At 36.1% G+C, this 25499-nt stretch overlaps 1 protein-coding gene across 6 annotated transcripts; it reads right to left on the bottom strand.

The window, feature by feature from the left end:
- Positions 1 to 3278: 3278 nt before the first annotated feature.
- Positions 3279 to 14958, bottom strand: LOC149153384 (uncharacterized). Of its 6 annotated transcripts, none has more exons than XM_089440819.1 (23): positions 14673 to 14943; positions 14346 to 14507; positions 14171 to 14250; positions 10402 to 10488; positions 10163 to 10213; positions 9728 to 9845; positions 9449 to 9505; positions 9256 to 9320; positions 8999 to 9082; positions 8852 to 8902; positions 8687 to 8749; positions 8221 to 8267; positions 7971 to 8040; positions 7826 to 7888; positions 7332 to 7421; positions 7192 to 7230; positions 6832 to 6981; positions 6623 to 6700; positions 6415 to 6500; positions 6125 to 6179; positions 5856 to 5936; positions 5636 to 5729; positions 3279 to 3941 (listed from the first exon to the last, which is right to left on the bottom strand). In XM_089440819.1, the coding sequence occupies exons 2-23, from the start codon at positions 14461 to 14463 to the stop codon at positions 3664 to 3666; spliced, it is 1905 nt and encodes a 634-aa protein (XP_089296945.1). In that variant the 5' UTR covers positions 14464 to 14507; positions 14673 to 14943; the 3' UTR covers positions 3279 to 3663. The 6 variants fall into 6 exon arrangements, with proteins under 6 accessions (XP_089296945.1, XP_089296942.1, XP_089296943.1 ...); XM_089440816.1 differs by having other exon boundaries at positions 14665 to 14942; XM_089440817.1 differs by having other exon boundaries at positions 14346 to 14517; positions 14673 to 14942.
- Between the last annotated feature and the right edge of the window lie 10541 nt (positions 14959 to 25499).

Genomic DNA, 25499 nt, shown 5'->3' with positions numbered 1-25499 from the left:
GACAGGGTCTTGAATTACCATCTCTTTGCACCCACCTTTTGTCTTTTTCATTACTTTTGACTACCATCCCAACCATCCTTTTAGTCAATACATGTTTATAAAAATCTATTTTTCCCAAGGTAAAATTTCTCATAAACCGTCATTTTAGTGAATTATGCTAGTGTAATACAAGGAAGAACTTAACCTTTTATGCTTACTAATGAACGGACTTGTGAGAATTAGTCCAAAATTGATTATCAATGTCGCCACAATTGTTGCAACACCAAACACGTTACTACAACACCAAATGTGATGTTGCAACAACAGGTTGCTACAACACTATTTCACATCAATGCAACACCAACAAATGACTATTTCCGCAACAACAAATTGTTCACATTATCATTTCATGTTGTCATTACACCGGCCAAATTAGGGCAGATTATCAATGTCGCCACAATTGTTGCAACACCAGACATGTTACTACAACACTAAACGTGATGTTGCAACAACATCCAAGTTGCTACAACACTATTTCACATCAATGAAACACCAACAAATGACTATTTCCGCAACAACGAATTGTTCACATTATAATTTCATGTTGTCATTTCACTGGCCAAATTAGCGCAGAATGCCATAACAATGGTAATCGATACACCAAAATAGTGATCAAGTGACAGTAGACAACAAGGAAAGGACAACAATGCAAGGAAGGCCAAGTCACTCAACGATAACTACCCCAACATCCTTTATCAGCGTGAAGACATTGATGAAAACACTAAAGACTAACTTTATACTCTTGCCTATTTTAGTCAGCCCCTTAGAATGAAATGAAGAACCCCAAGATCTCATATCCTAATGGTTGTTCTGAACAACATCGTGCTAAGAAAGAAGAATGTAATTTGTATAAAAATTGCTCCTAAATTTGAGTAGGGGCGATCATCATTGTTGCAATCAAAACTCTGTTTATAAATATTGATACAAAGCCTTGATATGGTGCCTATTGAATGCTCCTGTGTTAATGAAAATTTGAGTTCAACTTTTGATTGAAGGTTTCACCCAAAGCCTCGTATAGGGAAGTAGTGCCCCCTCCTTCGATGAGTATTGTGGTATTGTAGCATACATCTAGTTTCTAAATTGACTTGTCTTAGAATTCCTATGCACTTGCTATTTATTTATTGTTGCAGCATCAAAATTAATATGCTATTTTCAGTAGATATATTTTCCATCTTGTTGCTTCTATTGAATTCGAAGAAGTATCAAATCATCCATATGCAAACTTCTTCATTTGTTATCTACGAGATTGAGAGTGGAAAGTATTTCTTGATACAATGTATGTTTCTCTCTTATAATGCAATTGAAGTTTCCTTTTGGCACTATAGTAAAATTTCTTTTCATGTAATTTCTATCCCATTCAACTCAAGTAACATCTTGCCTCCAAGCCAATTGAATTTAGGTTAGCCTATTGCTATTTATTTTAATCCGGCCAAGGATCACAACAACTTGCTTCAAGACACAACCAAAGTACTTTACTTTGTTCACAATTAGATTATCTTATTATTAGCTTGTTATACTTAGCATCAATAACGATACCTCACACCCCTTGTGTTAAGGTCATTAATTTGTGCTGCAACTTCACAACTAAAACAATAGATAAACAAATTGATTTGGCACAAACAATGCACAACATTTCAAGTATCATATGAATCCCTGGTTTGACACTGTAAATGAACAATCTCCACTGTTATATTTTGGAACAATTGAAGGGATGTGTGCAGGTATCACAAACCTAAAGCATATACATTGTGGTAAGGATTAAAATGAAAATGAAAGTTAATTTTATTAGTCAAATGGTATGTATATTTTAGATTATTGCTTATCAATGTTTTAATTTGTATAGCTACATTAGTCTCATCACATTCATAATATCACGTTTATTTTATTTATTATATATCTCAACACATAATTTATTTTATTTATTTATTATTTATTATTTATAATAATTTTAAATAGTTAAATACACCAATGAATGTAATTCCATTACATTCATAACAATTTCAACTTTTATTTATTTGGATTATTTAAATTAACACAAATAAATGTAATCCCATTACATTCATAACAATTTCAACTTTTATTTATTTAAATTATTTAAATTGACACACAAATAGATTTATAACAAACACAAATTTAGAAAAACATACTTCCCCAAACCTTGAATCCCATAAAAATAAAACTCCATAAAAATAAAACTCATCAAATAAATTAAGAGAAACCATATAAAAATAATATAAAAAATAAAATAAAATCCCATAAAAATAAAACTCATCAAATAAATTTAGGGAAACCATATAATAAAAAATAAAATAAAATCCCATAAAAATAAAACTCCATATAAAAACATAAAATAAAAAGACAACTTTCACACCTTAAAGATTAAAATCACATCTTTTTAAAAAGGACCAAAAAATTACCATGCCTGAAACTTCATTGATTTTCTCAAAAACATTTGCCTTTCCGTTTGTGTGATATTAAAATAAATTAATAGCAGCGTCTAAAACTTAATCAGCATTGTAGGATGAGAGGGGCATAATTATCTTTGATTTGTTCAAAACTAGACATTAATGGCTTCTAATTGACTTCAATTTCAAAGAAACTTTTTATAGACAAGTTGGACTACAAAAATTTAGCCTTTGCTTACAAGATACAGTGATGATTTTTTTTTGTGAACTTCTAATCTAACAATTACTTCTAATGATTTTTTTTGGTGACCTTCTAATCTAATAAAATAATTACTTCTAATGATTTTTTTATTTAATCCTTATTGTATTCACATTCCTGGAAAGGGAAAGCTCTTTTAATACCTCAATGGAGAGATGTTTCTTTAGAAAGGTAAAATTAACCTGATGAATTTAACATTTACTAATGTGGAAACCCCCGTGGAAACTTGAAAGGGCATTAGAGAATTAAAAACAGTCCAGAAATCCTATAGAATTGGTGGATTAGTTTAATGAAAATTGAAAACTAACTTTTAATCCTCTTCAAGGCACATGATGTTGAAAAGCAAAGTTTAAGCTCAAGCAATAGTTTGTGATTGCAAATGCTAAATACATGTGTTTCCAAAAAGGAAGCAGCAAGTCTTAATAAGAGTAGTCAATTGTTACTTGAACAATTTCATTGTCACATAGTAGAGATGTATTTCCAAGTTTTGCTATTGACAAGTTTCAATTTAATATCTCTATGGTGTAGCATAAACCCATTGAAAATATATGACAAACTTTGTCCCGAGCCATCAGTTGAATGACAACAGTGCTTCCCACATAGTGGGAACCTGAAATTTTTTAAAACCATAAATAGCATTCACCAATGAATCAGCAGCAGCCACTACAAAGAACTGTCAAAGTCAGGAAGAACACAACACAATTTGTTCTCCAGTACCCTGTAGCCTGATAGTGTAACAATATATTCTGTGGTCATATCCAACAGGTAAGTTCTACATCTCAGATACCCCACTCTATCTTCTGTACAGAACGTTCCGCAAATTGTAGATTTGGACCTCTTTTGTAATGCTTGAGAGCAAGCAACACTTAATTTCAATATCAAAGAAAAAATGATGCTAACAATGACTCAAACTTAAAGCACCAAAAATTTACAATCCAAACTCAATCGGTTCAGTCTTATTTAGGCATGGAAACCATTTCCATTCGCATTTGAGCAGTTAGGAGGTGGATTCCTTTTCGTAACACCATTAACAGGACCATTCACAATGCCATTTCCAACACCATTTGATACAAGCCCATTATCAGTGCCATGTACACTGCCATTTTCAAACACATTCCCTCCAGGTGATACAGGAGTTCTGCTACTATCATCCACATGAGGACTCCGACTCAAATTGCTCTGTTTGCCAGGGTTATTCAAATATGAATCAAGCTGACATGACGCTGCTAGTATGAGGCCTGCAAAGAACTCAATTATGGTCATACATTCTCCAAATAAAAACTAGATCTCAGCTACTCAACAAAATGATGCGAGTTAAAACACAATTTGGCAAAAGTGCATCCTGTTGAAATTTCCATGAAAAAAACAAACACATATGTCCATTGCATTTCAAAAGGACAAATAAACAGGACCAAATTAAACAACTACTCGAACAGCAATGCATAGGAAAACTCTGCTTGTTCCAGTACAAGATATGCACAGGGATGGCCTCGTTACAAGAAAAATTATGGAATATTCCATATGCTTCTGTATTGCCTAAAATCAAAATACATGAGACCAGAGGATCCCAGTGATGACACACAGAGCAGCAGTGCTAATAAACAAGAATGACCTCCTGTGAGTAATGAAATGAAAGGAATGCCACTATGGATCCATCTTAAACCTGGAACTATCAAGCAACATGAGAGATAAAATCCCTCTAAGACATGCCAGCCTTGTGACAATGCAAAAACTTGACAAAAATTTTGCACATTCAGAGATTTGATTCCTCTGTGCTTGATAGATCTGAGGCTCAGATGGATCTGGGCTGATATCTATCCATGTGCATGTATGTGCGTGTGTGAATTAAATTATTATTATTATTATTATTAAGTAAAAGTAAAAATGTTTTAATTATTTTCGATTTTTTGGTCCACACAAGCATTACAAAGGGAACAGACATTACAATCTCTTCCTTACCAGGTTGTTAAATGCGCCACTGGGCGCAAGCATTACAAACAGAACAGAAGTTACAATCTCTTCCATACTGGGCTGTAGAATACACCTCTTAGTGCAATAATTTCATCATGCCCTAAAGCATGATGAAGTCCTGATGTTATAATTTTCAAAACAACCATATCATATATACCTCATGAAGCACTGTACTCATAACAAGATGGTTATCAGACAACGTATACTCACATGGTCAAAATGATCAAATCCTACAACAGCTATAGATAAGCACACAAGGCATCATAATTCAGAACAAGAAGATGCTTCCATTGCTGGAGTTGGGTCAGGTACTTAGGGCAAGCCCACTAACAATCATCCAGAAGTTCACACAAATTTTGTAATGCAATGTAGATTTTATTTCGTATGTTCCAAAGATAATAAAGGTATCTATACAGGAAACTACAAAAACAGCAGGATGCTTTGACTGGTAGATGAACACACAAGACATAATATCCAAGGTGCTTTGATTGCTAGAGTAAGACAGGGTACAAAGGGCAGTCCCAAACACAGAAGTTAAAATCAAGATCTAGAAATGACACTAAGGGCAAGCCCAACTAGAAAAGTTAAAATCAAGAATTTCCAGTCGCTAAAGGACTATCTCCCAAAATCAAGCACAAAAGTGCGCAAGTTCAACATAAGGTGAACAAGGATAGAAATACAGCACTTAAGCAGGTGCTGTGTCTGGTAGATAAACAATCGAGGCATAATAACCAAAGGCACTTTGATTGCTAGAGTTAGATGGGGTACATAGGCAGTCCCAATAACATAAGTTAAATCACGAGTTAGATAGGGTACCAGGGGCGGGCTTAACAACAGAACTTAAAATCATGAGGAATTCAGTTGTGGACAATCTCCGAAAATCCAGCACAAAGTATGCAAGTTCAACGTCAGTTGAATCTTATATTTAATGTATTTCCACAGAGGGACAGAAATGAAGTACCCAAGAAGACTGCAGATGCTTTTCCAGGTCTTGACTTGAATTCTGGATGGAACTGGACTCCAACAAAATAAGGATGGCCTGTTAATTCCAGTATCTGTCCACAAAAACCAAAACAAAACCGCTTCACATAAAATTCAAACAAACTCCAGAAATTTTTCCACTTTTGGTCGAAGAAGGTGGAAGCCCCCTTTATCAGATAATAGGAAAAAGAGTCTATTACCTGCATACGTCTATAGGTTTCATCCTTGCCCACAAACAGTAGCCCCTCCTGTTCAAGCTTTTCAACCATATCAGGGTTAACCTGCAAAAATTGACTCTTCACTTAAGCAACAACAAATGAAGACACCAAAGAAACAACTATTGGCTACCAAACATTCAAGTAGACATTCCTAAATCTATACAAATGAAAACTTCAAACAGAATCAATCCTAGATAAACTACAACAAAACATTGACCTCGTAGAACTTATAAATAAATTACTTATTGAACCTCATATCTATGCCGATGTCGCTCATCCACATAATCAGCTTTAGCTTTTTGGTATCTTCATGACAAGGGAACAATTTGTCAGATAGTAGATTAAATAGCTTCCGTGTCCTAGATCACACTAAAAGTACATTTATGACAACAGATATTGTTTTCATCATCATTATAATTTATCACAACCATCAACTCTCCAATAAATCAGCCATGTTTGTATCATATTTCAGAAAATAATGCAACAAAAAGTTTCCAGTGGTTATAAACTGAAACTGTCACAAGGATCATATGATGCCTACAACTTTGCAGTGATGCAATCCGCACTCTGGAAATATGTCCTCCTAGAGCCCAGTCGCATGGTACCCCCCATATGGGTTTTTGAACCCTGTATGAAAAGTAAGACCACTTCGTATTATCCAACTAAACAATCAAAACTATTGATCGATATGTCTAATAGATGAAAAATTGCTTCAAATGCAGAGAGTGTCATGCCAGAAAATATTTTACCTCTGGCATGAAAATAACACAGGGATTTGAAGTTTCTGGGTCAAACTCTGTGCTGTTAGCCCCCACTAATCCAAGAACCTGCCATAATCAATAAAAAGAACAGTAAAAATCAAATACCCTTCAGAAAGAAAAAAAATAAACCACCCAATTCTTCTTCTTCCACCAATGATTTGTAACCAAAAGATGGCCATCAACAGCGGCAAACTTACAGAACGAGCATACTCAATCACAGCAATCTGCATTCCCAAGCAAATTCCAAGATATGGGATTTTCTTTTCTCGAGCATATTTTGCTGCAAGTATTTTCCCTTGGACACCACGATCACCAAATCCACCTGGAACCAGAACACCATCTGCACCCTGTGACAGCAGACACATGTCAACGTATTAAATCCACTCATATCATATGCAACCAACTAGTGCATAGCACAATCTAACTAGTTCAGAACCTTACATTCATATGCAACTAACAAGCTGTTAAAACTGTTAAAAGTTGTGGTTTGCCCAACATCCCACCCCTAAACTGACAACAGACAAAGTGAAATGGTGAGTCTTAAACTTGTTACTCACCATGAGAGATTTCCAAGCAGCTGCATGAACATCTGGTGCCTAGAAAAGGCAAAAATGTCGGAATCATAATTACAGAAAGTAACACTCATATCCAATGGTGCAATGAAATATAATGTGCACAATGATTATGTTTACCACACCTCTTTTGCAACTGTGTCTTCAAGGTCAGATGCTGCAACCCATTCCACTAACAATTTTCTCGAACATTCTATAGAAGCATGTTCAAGGGCCTGCACAACAATGCTATAGCTCATTTTTTGGAAGTGAAGCAATATAACCACAATGCCTTTCCCAATCTTGTAACCTACTCGGAGCTCAGTTATCAATTGTAAGATCAATTACAGGAATTGCAAATGTAAATTTTCCATCAAAGTTATAAGTGGAAAGGAATCTTGTATCTTAATAAAATAACTGTGAAGTTAATTTTCAATGAAAGTTAAAAGGCAAAGAAAATAACAATCATGGGGGAACATCAAAAGGTATTCCGAGCAGTATCTTCTTGAAAGAGACCAACAATGCATAATTTGACTTCAGCAACATTAGCCTATTTTGAGAAGGTACCCCAAAAATTGCTGATCATTATTTCAGGTTATGTTTGAAGCTGAAGGAACATATCTTGGACAAAAGCATTTACCTTCAGAACAGAAAGATAAGCATCAGAAAGGCCAGTGTATTTTCCCACCATTGCAATTTTGACCTGCACACCCAGAGGTATATGTAAATCTTGAACAAAGAAACAAACACCACCCATTATTTAGCCCGAAAGCAACTGTACTCACTGGAGTTACAAGGTTATCACAAATTTCTGCTCTTTTAGTCCATTTTTTCAGACAAGGGGATCGAGTAACACTGCCAATCAAAGATGAATGCAAAGTAATCAAGTCTAGTATAAATGACAAGAATAAAGCAAACTATGAACACAAACCAGTAAAACTCAAATAGCGATACAAGGTCCCAAAACAACAATTCAACATCAAGAAGGGCCGAACAATCCAGAACATTAAGGGCAAATATAATGTGGATATCCACCTTGAAAGGTTCAACTCTTTCAAGATTGCTTCATGAGCCTTTTGATCCTGTTGCACCATCAGATCTGATTAGTAAGAAACTAAACGTGGGCTTGACTGACAATTACATGATAACATAATCTTCAAAAACACATTGCATGAAAAATACAAAATATCCTATATGGAAATTACTGTTGATTTATGAAAAGAAATCAGATGGAATTTATCATCTAAAAGGAGGGTATATACACTTCATTGCCAACACATGCCAAAGTTCCATGATTTTACTATACATAGATATAAAGCTCATAGAAGTGTAAAAGACATGGATGAAGATTAAGATACAGACGAGATGAAGAATGTGAGAAATAATGGAGTGAAACTTTTGCCCTTGGCTGGCATGCAAAACTACCTATATTTACAATCTTCAAAAATGCTTATACAACCAGCACCTATCCTTGTCATAATAATATCTTGTATCCACTTACCCTAAGTAGAAGGGGGACATGCCAAATGTTTGGAACATCATATATAGTGAGAATGTTCCCGGCCTGTAACAGTACAACAAAATCAAGTCTTCTGTATCCACTGACATTCATGGACTTTAAACATATTTCAATGATCCTTTCTGAAAATGTACAAGTATTACTTACTGGAACATGGCAAAATTGTGATAACTTTTCCTTAATATTCTCTTCCAAAGCCTGTTCAAAACAATAGTTATATTCAGTTCCAAAACCTGTTCAAATCAAATGGGCTTAAAACTCAGTACAAATAAAACTAAATGAGAAGAAACTGACCTGAGCACTGCGACAAGCTAGAATATTGGGTGTCAAACCTAATCCTCGAAGTTCACGGACACTGTGCTGCGTTGGCTTGGTTTTCTACAGTGAACAAAATACAATAGCACATCAGATTTAATAGCGCACTTATAAGAAATATCTTTGTTGCTAGGGAACACTTTTCTTGCATGAAAAAATTCCTTTACAAGTTTGCAAAAGATGCAAAGTGAATAACAAGCCTTGCTTATATTGACATCTAGATAACATGTGATCACCTGCTCACCAACAACACCTAAAACAGGTACAAGGCTCACATGCACCAGACAGAAATTTCCTGGGCCTGCAAAATCCACAAGTGCAAAATGCAGTTAGTCTGGTACTGAATGAATTATGCATGAAAAAACAATTTTATCCAATGGTACAATCCCTTAAAACTCAAAAGAAGGGCATGTGTCAAAGAAAACACACCAACACGATAGGAGAGCTGACGCAAAGCCTCAATAAATGGCATTGATTCAATATCCCCTGAATCCAAAGGGCATATCAGTTTGCATCTGTTATAAACTTCATGGGATATAATAAGTACCTATACTGAGAAACAAAACCAACATAGGCCCTGCGAAGTAGTGGTAGTGTGACCTTCATACAAAGAAGGAACGGCTTCAACCATAATCTGACAGTGGACATGACAAGTGGTGAAAGTAGCAGAAACTAATACTACAAATCAGCAAACAAAGTTGTCCTTACCTACTGTTCCCCCCAATTCAATGACACATACATCAGCAGATTTTCCACTTCCATCCACAGAAATAAGCGAAACACGTTCAATCCACTCCTGAATGGCATCCGTGATATGTGGAACTACCTATGTCCCATAATAAATGAATTCAACACATAAGGAACTTGCAGAAACTATACTATTTCCAATGCCAGAATAGATCCTGTTGTATATAACATAAGCACACAAAATGACCCATTACAACTTGTCTTTTAATGGGTCAGTTCAAGGTGATTCAAAATGAAACTCAACAAATACACACTAAAAATGTAGACCAGTGATAATATGGTAACAGTCTTGGAAGTTGGAAGTCAGGCTTGTGTCTGGTATATTAAAGGAGCATGATTTACATATTTAAAAGATAATACTAAATAAATCTCAGAAAAATATGTAACTCCTCATACCTGGACAGTCTTTCCCAAGAAGTCTCCCCTCCGTTCTTTGTCAATGACTGACTGGAATATTTGCACAGTTATAATTTAAGGGCTAAAAGATTAATAGATGACACTCTCAGAAAGAAAAATATAAACAAAGCTAAGGAGATTCACAGGCACTTCTAAATGACTGCTGCATTTAAATAAAAATCAAATATAATAGATAACAGTGACCTTAAATGGAAAAAACGCTTTAAAAGAATAAATACCTGGTATATTTTACCAGTGGTGACATTGTTATCTCTAGTTAATCGCACATCCAGAAATCTTTCATAGTTGCCAAGGTCCAAGTCAACCTATTAATAAAAAGAACAGTCAGGAATCTCAGACTTTCCAAACACTGCATTGGCAGCCATCATTTGGTCAACAAATGATGAAATCCGTGGATATGCTGATAATTCAAAGATTATAATCGAAGTTTCAACCTTCCAACAATGAATTTTATACATTCCACCAGAAAACAATATGTGAACCTCCTTAAGGTCATTTAACAAGTTGATCACCAAAAGGTACATCTGTCCATGACATGTAGAACATATAGTACATGTAACTAAATGGAACATAAGAAAACACCACTTAACTACTGCTACCTGCTAGCTTCTGGACAAGACCCACATCCTTTGGCATATGAAATTGATAATTGGTCAGCATTCACATATAGACTAAAAATCAGTGACCACCATATGAAGATGCTTCCACTTCTTGACCAACAACAAATTCTAGCAAAAGAGATTAATATATTAATTCTAGCTTGGAGTGATTGAAAACAGCTTCCTCACAAACGAGTGTTAGTTTTTGGATGCTCCAAAAATGTGTTCACCTGAGCTAGAAGGTTGCTTCATAGGATGAGAAGAGCTCTTTGTTTATTTTTCACTTACATTTAGCAAGCTTAGATTGCGTATATGCTTGCCTTAGAATCAATGCTAAGGAGGTACACCTCTTGATGTGGTGGTCAACGTGTCATATAGAAGGGCACACTTGTTGAGGAGAACGGGAACCTGGAGCCATTGAGTAATGCTTGAATTGAGGAGCCATTAGTTGAAGGCACAACATCCTGGAGGAGTTCTTGACATGTGGACACCCATCTTGGAGGCACCATCTTAAGGATCAGAAAAACCCTAGTTTGACATGTGGATAACTTGCTTTGAGAAGTGTTTGATCTGGGACTTCGTTTCTTGACTTAGACTAGGGTTACTTGTGGACTTAGTCCATATTTTATTGTTGACCTCTCTCACCTTATTTTTTATAAAGACAAGAAAGTGCCTTTGTTAACAAACTATCTTCTACTTTGCAGATTGATAGTTGGTGTGATGCTAGCTATTTGGAAAATCTTTGAAGATCATATTACTCATGTAACAAGATTAGTATGTGTGAGATGCTATCACTAGGGTTCTTTGGCTTGTGAAATGCAAGTGTTGAATAATGTAACTTGTGGGATGCAAATGTGTGTGATTCCTTGATAACTTGTGTGATGCATCATGCAAGTAAAAGATCTTAGGATCTGAGAGTTTGTGTGATGATGGCTTGCTTGAAAGCTCCAAAGGATTGGGTTGTAGAGCTTGGTGGGATGTCTTAGTTGGCCTTTGTACTACTGGTGATAGCCTACAGTGATAATAATGCCCTAGCAAAGGTTTCAGATGCAATGAAGAGTCCTTCCTTGGGATGACCCAAAGGACTTGTTGTACCAGCTTGGATTGAGCTAGGGTATTGTACTTTACCTTCATTACGCAAACTGTATGAAGTATGCCTTTGTTATCCTAAAAATTGTAATTGCATATATGATTTTCACATATAATTTTTCTGATTTAATGAGCAAGTTTCATGGATGCTTTAGTATGTTGGCTTACTAGAGCAATGAGGCTGAATGCTACACTGGCTTAGCATGCTTAATGAAACTCTTCCCTTTAATCAGAGTAATTTTCAGATGTGTATTGAGATAGATCTTGCCATAAGGGATACTGAAATGACATATGCTTGATGTCATTCCGGTGTCTACTCTCTTGAGTTTGCCTAAAAACAGTGTTGGACAGATTTGAAGTTTCTTGCAGGCCTCTTGAATACATTTGTTTCAACACTAAGGCTGAAAACTCTATGGAAAAATTCATGGTCTCATATAAGTGAGATGGAAATTTTGGATTGGGCAGATCTTCCAAATTTCTACAATTCAAACAAGCAGTGATAGGCCTTCTGCATCAGATGCTAGCTGCAATTAGAGTTTTGGACATCAACCATTCATGGCAGAATGATGAGATCTTCACGAGAAAGTTGCTCTGTGGACTGAAGAGTCTAGTGGAGGACATTATGAGTCACCAGGAACCAATCATCATTGAAGAAGAAAGTGCAATCACCCAGCAGGACAACCTTTCACAAAAACCAACGATAGGCATAACGTACAAGGAAACCAGCTACGTTCCCGTTGTCATTTTTGCCATCTGTGCTGTGAATGCCTATCCTTTATTGGTACTGGTTTTTTAAACACTGATGCATAGGACAGATAACTGTGGAAAACTGCGGTATACACATGCCATTTGGACAGTATGGATATCTCCAAAGAGAGGGTTTAGATAGAAATAAAAACACTTTTTCATCAACAAAAGAGAAGCATTTTTTACAATAAACATTTAATCATAAGCTTACCCAGATACTTAACGATGAGATTTATTCCAAAACTGTCCACGCATTCTAAGGCCCAATCATGCATATACATTATCCATGCCATGAAAGCGGGACAAACCATATGAATGAAAAATGCAAGAATAACTGATTATGGATTTTGACCATGACAGCAGAACAAACCAGATGAATGAAAATACAAGAACTGGTTATGGATTTTGAGGAATGCCCAACAAATGGTTTTACAGCTATGGAGCAAAAGCTCCAAAAAAGCACTGCACAGGCAATCCATACCATTTTTTTAGACTTTTACACATCCACCGTGGAACCTTGATTCAGACGCTTGTTAGTAAGCTGGCAATAAGCTAAGCCATATTCCTTCAAAGCATATTATGTAGTACTCAAAAATGAGACCACAGCCTAGCTATCAAGTGGAGCACAGGTCCTAAGTATTGTAACATAACTTCATGATTATCTTCTATAATATGAAACCTCAAACCAAAGTTTAGAAACAAACCCCACTTCCAATTTCACTAACAACAAGTTCTCCGACTTATTTGACGAGTATATTTACCTCATCAGGCATGTCTATCTGCATTCCTTGATTTTTTCCTAACCATCACTTAAATGAATCATAAGAGACATTCTCAATAATGTTCTTGGAATTCTTCAGTAAGGCAGCCTGAATTCACCATTTATTGCTTAAGGGAAGCATAAAGGCATACTTTCCACGGACATAACAAGTCATAAAGCAAGACACATTAAAATAATCATCCATGCCAATAATTAAGTTGCAGCTACTAAAAACAGCAACTTTTAACACGAGCGCTCGACAAATTGCATATAGAACAATAGGTATCAATTGTGACTAAGCAATTACAACAGCTCCTCCACACACTGTAGGCACCCAACTGCAGATAAAACTGGATAAGGCCAACACTGGAATTAGTATAGTGGTAAGCGGAAGCACATGAATGCAAAAGACCAAGGTTACATAGGCACAAACGTGATTGGGGTATGCCAATGGGCTAACTCCCAACACCTGTGCTAAAAAATGTGGATGGATAGATCGTGAAGATCAAAAATCTGTCACCAAATCACGGAGAGAACATGAATCCCAAGTCTAGTTGTATAGTCCAGTCCTATGTGTTACATCAAAGTGGACTCAAGCTTTCATAAGTGATTAGTGGATGGTGAGTGAGCACAAAATTAGACTTTACAACATGAGCCAAAAGCATTGATGGTACCTTCAAGAAACAGAAGAGATAATTTAATGGGTAATATATCAAAAGCACAAAATTAGATCTATGAGTTGCCAGAAGAAACAATAAGTAGCAAAACAGGTGAGCTAACGACAACACCGACCTCACCACCGTCGTCTAGAACAAATACTTCTCCATGCTCAAACGGAGACATGGTTCCTGCATCTGTATTGAGATAAGGGTCTGCAAACATTGTAACAATCCATTAACCTCTGGACATTGAATCCCACGTCTCCTTTAACTATACTTTAAACTCATCGATATAGAAATCTAGTTACCTATTTTGATAGAAGTCACACGAAGGCCACATGCTTTCAAAACCAAACCAATGCTGCTGGCAGTGACTCCCTTTCCGAGGCCACTGACCACACCACCAGTTACCAGAACGTACTTCATCTTCTGAACGGATATAGGTATCCCAAATATCTCAAAGCAACCAACTGTTCGACACTAAAAACCAGAAATACAGGTCAGTTGGTCCAGGGATACCACCATTAAACCTCTATCAATCTCAATCCGAAACACAGAGAATGGAAATAAATAGAGCGGGAATGGAATAGAATAAATAGAATAGAATGCAGTGGGTAAAGAAACTACCAACGAACCCCAGCAATCCCAACAATGGCGCCGACCTTTGAGTACCCCCTGCACTCTCAGAACTTATACCTACAAACCTACAATCTAAAACCCCTTTCTTCTTCTATAAAACCTCGCATCCAACCCCCTCGAGCACAACACTTAGTCGACCACATGGTATTAATAATAATATCTAAGACATTAGCGTAAAGCTGAAGGAACTTCCTCGCATGTTTCAAGATCCAATTAATATCCCGCCTCCTGAGTCTTTTCAAAATAACCTTTTGACTTTTTTCTCCCAAACTTTTCCGGGGTCGGGCATTGATTTTCTGAGCTTCCCTGCTTTCCTACTACAAATTTTCTTTCAATGTGCACACCTTTGACCACTGGAATGCATGAAGAATGCCTTTACTAATTGACCAGAAGATATTATGCTAGACTTTTCCTGCTTCTTCACTGCATCACAAGATTATCCTCAGCTTCTTTTAAAAATCCATTTCTTATTACTGCATGAAAATGGCTTTCAAGTAACACCACCATGTATCCCACAATTCTAGGAGTTGAAGTAGCACTATTTGGTGTCTTACAATTTTAGTAAAAGCATTTTCTTGGTGGGTAGATTGTTATTTTCATCACACAATTCTAGTGATAGTATCTCATTTGTGGGCATATCATTATCTTCTATCCAATATTAAAGGGCCATATTGTTATATTTCATTTAACATTAGAGAGACATATCGTTATCTTCCATTCAATATTAGAAAGACATTCAACACTCGAAGGGCATATCATTATCTTCCATCCAACATTAAACGGTCATATTGTTATCTTTCATTTCATATTAGAGGGACATATCATTATCTTCCATCCAACAATTAAAATGTATTCAACATTGAAGGGGCATATCATTATTTTTCATCCAATATTGAAAAGATATATCATTATCTTCCATCTAAAATTAATACTCAACTTTACCTAATTAAAAATAATAATAATAATAAATAATAAATTAAAATGTATTAATATTAATGCACTCTTATCCACTATGAATAGTCCTTATCTTATCCACTATGAATAGTTTAGATATAAGGGCAAGAAAGTCATAATCCTTTCTGGTGAATTTAAAAATCCAACATCCAAGTAAGTGACAAGGGAAAGCCAATGTCATGGAGAGAATTTGCATCCAAATACAAAGTTAGCATGACACATGCCATGAACTTTTGGCAGTGTATTGTATATAAAAATACCATATAGTGAAATTCATAGCCAAAAGTCTCCTCCACTTAGATACATACATGTGAGGTCTCATGTATTAATTAAAAATTAAGAATAAAGAGGGGGGCAGCCATAGAGTCTGCTCATTCACTTTGCGTGGAATGCATGATGATGACGCTGCCCCTTGACACACACACACATGAGGAGTTAGGAGTTAGTTAGGAGGTTAGGGCTCACTACCCACCACCTTATCCTTATCTTTAGTTTATTGTACTTTGAAAACTCGTGTTTTTCACACATACGACGTGGATGTGGGGCCCGGTTAGGTATACTAGAGATATGGTGACTACGTGGGGTAAAACCTTGGAGCTTCCATAAAGTAGTAAAAAAACACGTGGATGGGTTGACAATTTGTGGAAGTTGGAACGTCAAAAAGTAAATTTGTCTGTCCGGTAAAGTAGTTGGGTGGATTAAAACACGACAAAACCTACCTTCTCATGAATACTTTTTCTCCTTGTCACACAACCTTTATTCAGACTATCTCTTCTTTCAACAAATTCTTCCACCCATCTTCCTTTCCTTCCAAGAAAAAGCAGATTCTCATAATTAGAATCAAAGTTTTTATTCTTCTTATTTGGATAAAATATTGCTTTTTATGTATATTAATTTAAGATTATTGGGATAAAATATTGCTTTTTATGTATATTAATTTAAGATTATTGAGATAAAATATTGCTTTTTATGTATATTAATTTAATATGATTTTATATTGAAATGACAAATATATACATTTTTTTGGTTGGCTTTATTTTTCTTATTTGGATCAAATATTGCTTTTTATGTATTTTAATTTAAAATAATTTTATATTGAAATGAAAATATATATACATTTTTTTGGTTGGCTTGATGCATGAGGATTTGAATCTTGAATTTCATGATCTGCACAATTTTTTATGACATCGCAATTGCCAATTGAACTAACTTCCAAAAACAAATAAAAAATCCATAAAATTATTTTTAACTTTTATAAACAATTTAATACAATATTTTTTAAATTCAAAATAAATTGCTTAAATTTTATAAACTATTTAATTAAATATTTTTTTAATTTAAGATAACTTATTTTTATATATAGTATTTTATAAATATTTTAATAAAATATATTTATCTATCTAAACCAAATTATTTAATTGATTCTTTTTTTTAATATATTCTTTATGGGAAATATACATGTTTTAGTTTAATGCATTTTTCATACTATAGCAAGGATCAAAGTCATTATAACAAAGTTTATTATATAAATTGCAAAGATTGACCATAGGGAACAATGATAACAATTATTATTCCTCATGACCATCACAAATAAAGAGCCTAATTGACAATTAAGTTTATTGTTATCTTCCTTATCCAAATTCAATTCATGTAAGTAACTTGTTTACAAAAATTAAATTAAATATTTTCAAAATCTTTTGAATAAATTTTATTAACTTTAAAACAATGTCTTTTAAGTATAGGGTATTAACCTTTTTTTTCATCGAGAAAATTAGTAGACGTATCATCTATATCACCGAGGAGGCCTTGGGTTGAGTCGGAAGGATTGTCTTTACACTCCTAACCCTAACACAACTACCAACAAGTATGTTAGGTAGGTTAACTAAGTTTTGAACCTAGGTAGGGCCCAAATATTAGTCGGGAAACATTTATTGGTGCGACACATCCATCATTCAACCTAGCTCAATGGACTTGTGTTATTGATTTTATTGTCAATTGAGTTCATTCCAAGATGTTTAGAGGAATGATTGTTATCTTCGTTATTGACTTTATTGTCAATTGACTTTATTCCAAGATGTTCTGAGGAATGATTATTATCTTTCCTACCTAGATTCAATTCCCGCAAGTAACATGTTGTACTCATAATGACTTTAAGTTTTCTTTATTTTTCCCCCTTTTTCCCCCCTTTTTCCCTCCTTTTTCTTTTTCTTTCCCTTTCTTTTTTGTTTGTTTGTTTGTTTATGACCAGAGGAATTATGTAGTTACGTGACATGGGGTCAATTCTAACATCTACCACTATAATTGGTAGGTGTAATATTCCCAAATTAATTAATTTTTGTTAAGAAGAATTTCCATTTTTACAATTTTAGCAATTGGGAGATATTTTGGCCCACAACTTAGGAGAATGGATAAATCGAAGGAAGATTTGATTTTTGGGTAAAGAAAATGACCCACTTTAGAAAAGAAGGCTTCCAAACATTAGAAAAGGAAATAAATCAAAGTGCAAGAGGAATGTGGGGGCCACTCCAAAGGGAATTCATACCCCTTAAGAGAGTTTGAATTTGTGGGAAGAGAGAGAGGAGGGAACTTGACTTGTAGGGCCCACATGGAGGAAGGAAGGGGCAACAAGATAAATAGAGGTGGAGGGCCTCATTTTAAGGACTTTTGATCATTCATCATCTAAACCATTGTTTGTTCAAGTTGTTTAGTTGGGTTAGCAGAGTGTTGTTAAGCACGTGAGATCTCTAAGTGTATATCTCAACCTACCTTTGGGGACTTCGAGTGCCATCCCTAGGAGTATTTCCACTTCGTATTGCAAAGTTGTTCCGGTGGTTATTTAGGCAAAGTCGTGGGTTTTCTTAGCAGGTTGAACGTGAAAGAGTATTACACACTACCTGGGAGAGATAGTTGTGGGGCAGCATCCTGCGAGCTTTCAAGGAGAGAATTAGACTACAAATTGTTGAAGATTTGGAGTGTTGGTTGGGCACAATTCAATGGAGTTTTGTTGTGGCAGCATCACCTTTGCAAGGACTGTGTGGCCCTGCACATAAGCTAATTTTGTGCCACATGTGGGATTTGAGGGGAGGCTGGATAGAGCTGGGATTTGTGGAGGCTACCGGAGGGGATTTTGCTAGCAGTTGTTATCATTTTGCAAGGGTTGTGAGTAAAGATCTACAGGTGGGACGAATTTCCCAGCTAGTGGAGGAGCAAGTGGAAATTGGGGAAAATTTCGAAGATCTAAATTAGACCCAAAGCTTTATGGATTTATGGTGGAGAGCCCAAGATTAATTTGGTAAAAATTTATGAGCACTCTAGAGGGCTCAAACAGGTGTCTCCTTCCAACTAGCAGTTGCTCGTAATTTGCACCATTTTGTGGATTTTTCAGGTGGTTGGCTTGGAGTAGATTCCTTTCTGGGTTTGGTTGAGCACATTGTGGAGACACACCAACTACAATTTCAAGAGGTTCAGAGTGCAAGAGTGGCAGATATCACCATTTTCTTCCAATTTACTAGGTTTGCACGGAGCTTAGTTGGGCTAATATTTGAGCACTTGAGCAGTGTTTTCTCAACCTAAGGCTTTGATTGCTTGTTGTAGCAAGCCATGTTCCTCTTTACCTCACTACATTGTACTTATTTAGCTCAAAATTTAATATAAAGACCCAGTTTTTATGCCAATATATGTGTATATTTTAGTTATGTATGTTTTCCATTTATAGGTATTGTTCATGAGCATCTCTTTCTGTTATTCACTGTTAATTTCTTATTAGGAATATTACAATGGTATCAAAGCCATGGTCTTGGCCAACTGTGAGCCTAAAGACGAGTGAATTAAAGACAGAAATCGAAGGTACCATGGAAGGTCTAATAACTGCTACTAGAAGCATATTGATTGAAAGGTTCATTAGATATGCAAGTTTCAATGAAGACCTAGTCCCTTTAGTGGGAGAGTCCAATAAAGAAGTGACAACTCCTATAGTTGAAGGTAAAGTCCAAGATCATGGGGCCAAGGGCCAAATTAGAGAAGCAAAAAAGGTAGATGAAGGTGTTGGCAAAAGGGAAGGTCTAATACATTCAATTGAAAGGACAGATAAGGATGAGATAGCAATGGTGCATACTAAGGCAATCACATCTCGGGAAAATAAAGATATGGGGAAGGAATTAACCCAGACAAAAGAAATAACTACTATGACTGAAAATGAAGTCTAAGCACATGGTATCAAGGAACAAATTAGGGAGATAGCGCATGTGCAAAATGAAGAAATTGATGGTAAGTTAGGATATAAAATGGCACCTGAATCTTACAGGGATCAAGGTGTTGTTCGGGAAGTGTTCACTAAGAGGAAGATTCAACATAATAATACAATACAATTTATTGGACTATGCATAAGGCCACCAAAGGTTTTCAACGATGGTATAGGGAGCGTGCTCATATTATTGGTTGATCTAAGACCAGTTTTTAAGGTACCCTTGGCAAATATTTTTCAAACACAACTCCAAGGAAAAATTATGGTTGCTGAAGAAAGGAGACGTAAATATATTGTTTGTATTACACTTCAACCACCTTATGAAGCTAGGGTCCTTGTAAAACTTAAAAATGGATTGCTTATGCAATGGTATATGGGGGAGGATCCAGATGATTCACTAAGACGGAAGACATTGGATTTGCTTTATAAAATGACAAAATCTAGCAATGTCGAAGTAATTGCAAAACATGTGATCAACTACATGGTCAGTATCAATGACTCTAACTATAAAACATAAATAGCATCAAGACCCATCGAAATTGAAGAACACTTTGCACCAAGCAATCATTGGTTCATTCAAACTATGAACAAAGTCTTTGAGCATGTTGGAGATTTGGTAAATATTAAAGTGGTAGATAATTTAATGCAACTGATTGTTGAAGGTTTTGGTGAAAATAATGAGGATGATGATAGCCAATTGAGATCTTTGTTGTGGATTCATATTTACAGATACTCGGAGAGCCATCTATTCTTTTGCAAGTAATATGCAGGGTTTTAGGAGAGTATGGAGCAACTTATGGGAAGTGCTCTGTGCAATATATTATAGGAAATATATATGATGTGACTAAGGCTCATTCCAGAGATAATGTGGTCATGAGTTGTGCTACAACTGCCATCACGAAGATCTATGCTTTTGAAATCACAGTTGGAAAGAAAGTGGAGCTAATTGAGCAGACTTTGGATTTGGGTCTCTACATGTTCCTTGCACATTTTGAGCAGGAAGGACGTTTAGGAAGCTTCTTAATTCTCCAGCATGCAACCTTTGTTGCTTGTAGTTCTCATCTTTTGATTATTGTTGTGTCTCTTTAATGGCAAGATCCTGTAAATATATTGGTTGCACATAACAAGAAAATTGTCTTAGTTTTAATTAATGGCACACTCAAAACTTGGAACCCAACGAAAAACATAGGAAGTGTACTTTGCAACCCTGTTCTGACATACCATGGACATAAAAATGAAAGGAACCTTGTGGGACTTTTTGCTGCTATTAGTTCAAAGTCAAATGGTGTATTTGTCTATCGTAAATATATTCCAATATCAATGGCATCATACAAGTTTAACTATGTAGACCCAATGAAAGGTTAAGAGGTATATGTTGTCGATGGACAATTAGCTTCCTTTGTATGATGGGGAGGGCAGGTCCAAACTTGGGTTGCATTATCAATGTTAACATTTGGAGGCCTCTTTTACTCTTCATTTGCAAAATGGACGGGATGAAGGGTGAAAGGCAGACTTATTGCAACTCATGCAATTGTCAAGACATATGCATATTGTTGCATGAAGAACAGGTTCAACATTACAGAGTATCATATCTTAGTATCATTTTTGGAAAATGGCCCAACCTTCCTTGGATAATGTTGGATTAGGATTCTCCAAAATCATATATTTTTACATACGTGTGTGCTCTTAAAGGATGAGTATAAGCCATTTCTGGGTGTCACTCAATCAACAGGATTTAGATCAATTATGCAATCATATCTACATGAAGTCAAGACAATTATTCGTCAGGTTGTTACTTTGGATGTAGCCCCAATGAAGTCTGGGCATGGAAACCTCAACCACCACAATACCAAAGAAAAGAAGTTAATAGATACAAACACATCTGCATGCATCATGGTTCAATTGGGCATACGAGGTTTTAGTTTTCTTTGGGACTTTATGATAATGATTTTGTTTGAGCAATACCATGCAAAATCAATGCAATTCCCTAGCTCCTACATATACACTGTAAAAAGAGAGTTATCTCAAGATATCCATATGAAGGTAGACCCCAAGTTCCTCTCAAAACAAACTTTCATTAGGGGAATTTTGAGGTCTAAAATGGGCCTCCTAAGAAAAATGTACAACCAAAATAAACTTTGTAAGAACCAATAGGATTCAAGATGATGATGTCAACCATGGGGGATGATTCACCATTTTTGGAGTAAAAAGGTAAAAAGATTAAAAAATAATAAAACCACCGTTTCAACTAGTATTTTCAATTTACCTCCCTAAGGTTTCACTCAAATTTTGAGCGAGAGTACTTGTTGGATGAAAAATTTAATTCCTCATCCAAGGAGTACCCATGTTGCATACTTCGATGGACCCTACTACATGAAAAATAAGAAATACATGAAAAACGTGATTGCAATCACATTTTTCATGTAGTAGGGTCCATCAAAAGTATGTAACATGGGTACATCTTGGATGAAGAATCAAATTCTACATCCAACAAGTGTTTCCGCTTGAAATTTGACTAAACCCATAGGGAGATAAGTTGAAAATATGAGTTGAAAATTAGTTTTTTCTTTCTTTTTTCTCCCTCTCAAATTTGATAATGTAATCCAATCTATTTTATTATTGCCATTATTATTTTATAATTTCCTTAGGAGGCCCATTTTAGACCTCAAAATTCTCCTAGTGAATGACAAAGAGATGTTTCTATGCAAACGTTGCCCAAAGCTCTTACAGACATTATTTGTAGGTTTCAACCATGTACAAAAATGACCTACAAACGAATTCTTAAAAACAGAAAATAAACAATGGCGAGAGCATTAAACATAAAACAGAGATACACAAAGATTTTCCCCTAGATCCCAAAATCGGGACTACTAGATTGATTTTTCATTATTTTCCTTTTAATGTCACAATACATATATATACATGTCGAAGCATCCATAAACCCCAATCCATTAACCTTGTATTAGAACATAATTGTAGTTCCCTTGACCAGATCTACAAAACACCATGGGCAGAAAACCATCATGCCCAAAACCATGTGAGAAATCCATGCACAAAACCATAAGTAGGTTCGTCCACCTAATATAGGGGGTTGTTGCCCCCCTGTGACCTCCTCGTTGCGCCTAACGCAACGAAGGGGGGTTGCCTTTCCCCCCCCCTTCGCCCCCCGCGCCCCCAAAACCCCCAAGCTTCACACCTAGGTTTAGTCATGGAAATAATATAACACACACCCACCACTATTATGGCCAGTCACTTCCAACTTATCACTCTTGGAACACGTTCTCAACTTTTACCCAGATGATTGCGTAAACGATAAATTCTTTATTGCAATTGAGATTTACATGTACTACATCTACAACATTCTTGGAAGGGAAAAAATTGTTATTCCTAATCATGCTGATCTGAATACTACCTCTATACAAATAGTTGAAAGCCTTGTGTTTCGGCTAAGCCCTGTAAAGAAAACAAAGGTGATGCCAACCTTGTTTTACACAAACTATAAGTACATGATCGTATCTCTAAAAGGAACCCCCATCTCAACAGTCATTGCATTTCTAGGAAACATTGAGACTCTGATGATGAGAAAGGCAGTTGAAATATCCGATTTGGATGATAATACCATGGCTCAAATAAGAATGCTTTTGGGATCTTTGGCACAAGCCACCACAGAATACACAAATAATTCCTCTGTAAAAAGTAATAACAATGAGAATACAACCGGAGAAATGCCCAAGGACTCGTTTGAGAGATTTCCTCTTTTATTTGGATTAATGATGAGATTATCAAGATCAGTTTTAAGCTCTAAATGCCTCAAAGATGAATATGATATCAAATAAATCATTTGGAGCATTGTCCAAATTGCTAGTAGAATTATTGCCTCTATGATCGATCAGGCAATGTATGAAAAATGGGATGTCAACGAATCTTATTTATCAATGGACTTATTGTGCCCATATTTCTTACCAAGTATCAAACATTGAAGGAAGGGATCCTATCAAATCCCGCTTAGGAAAATTAGTCAACAACGACGAGGCAACAAAGGGAGTAGGAGTAATGAATGTAGATCATTTACAATTTCTTTCCCTAATGGAAAGTATCGCGCAACGATACAATTTCTTTTAGCCCAGATTATCACAAAAATGCATCATCGACGTGAACAACATCTATCAACTTCGTATACAATGGCATTGCCAGAAAATCCCTATGTTGAGGGAGTGAACCATGACTATACTTTTCATTTGAAGCCACAAGTAGCACCTTGGAGGATCCATATGCCTATTTTTCCTTTGCTTAGTTTGGGTTCAGTTAATGTTCAAGATATTCTTTGTAGTAAGCATGCTAGTAGAGTCATGAAACAAGGAGAGATCTTTAGCTAGAAGAAGAAACGGGGAGGTCAACATGGGTGGAGAGTGGCTCAATGACACATATAGGACCCTGGTATTAATTCCATATGGGTCAGCTTTTGAAGTGGCAACTCATGATGACATTGCTTGTGGATAAGCAAATTTTGGTGGGGAGGGCTATAATATCTCCAAATTTAATTAATTTTTGTTAAGAAGAATTTCCATTTTTGCAATTTTGGCAATTGGGAGATATTTTGGCCCAGAACTTAGGAGAATGGATAAATCAAAGGAAGATTCAATTTTTGGGTAAAAAGAAGGACCCACTTTAGAAAAGAAGGCTTTGAAACATTAAAAAATGAAATAAATCAAAGTGCAAGTTGAACGTGGGGGGCACTCCAAAGGGAATCCGCACCCCTTAGGAGAGTTCGAATGTGTGGGAAGAGAGAGAGAGGAGGGAACTCCACTTGTGGGGCCCACATGGAGGAAGGAAGGAGCAACAAGATAAATAGAGGTGGAGGGACTCATTTTAGGGACTTTTGCTCATTCATCATCTAAACCATTGTTTGTTCAAGTTGTTTAGCTGGGTCAACAAAGTGTTGTTCAGCACGCGAGATCTCCAAGCGGATATCTCAACCTACCTTTGGGGGACTTCGAGTGTCATCCCTATGAGGAGTTCCACTTCATATTGCAGAGTTGTTCCTGTGGTTATTTAGGCAAAGTCGTGGGTTTTCTTAGTAGGTTGGATGCAGAAGAGGATTATGCACTACCTGGGAGAGACAATTGTGGGGAAACATCTTGCGGGCTTTAGGGAGAGAATTAGACAACAAATTGTTGAAGATTTGGAGTGTTGGTTGTGCACAATTTAGTGGAGTTTTATTGTGACAACATCACCTTTCCAGGGACTGTGTGGGCCTACGTAAAAGCTAGTTATGGGCCACACGTGGGATTTGAGGGGAGGCTCAATTAAGGTTGGACAGAGTTGGATTTGTGGAGGCTACTGAAGGGGAGTTTTGCTAACATTTGTCATCGTTTTGCAGGGGTTGTAAGGGAAGATCTACAGGTGAGCCGAATTTCCCAGCTAGTGGAGGAGAAAGTGGAAATTAGGCGAAATTTCGAAGATCTGAATTAAACCCAAATCTTTCTAGGTTTAATGTGGAGAGACCAAGATTAATTTGGTAGAATTTTTTGAGCACTCTAGAGGGCTCAAGCATGTGTCTCCTTCCAACCAACAATTGTTGGTAATTTGCATCATTTTGTGGGTTTTCCGGGTCGTTGGCTTGGGG

Source organism: Pinus tabuliformis, chromosome 9, assembly GCF_031772625.1.
Source record: "Pinus tabuliformis cultivar Carrire ecotype Pingquan chromosome 9, CPIR1, whole genome shotgun sequence".
NCBI classification, from domain to species: Eukaryota; Viridiplantae; Streptophyta; class Pinopsida; order Pinales; family Pinaceae; genus Pinus; species Pinus tabuliformis.
The sequence above is the reverse complement of the archived record's forward strand: the minus strand, read 5'-3'. Positions and strand labels throughout refer to the sequence as shown.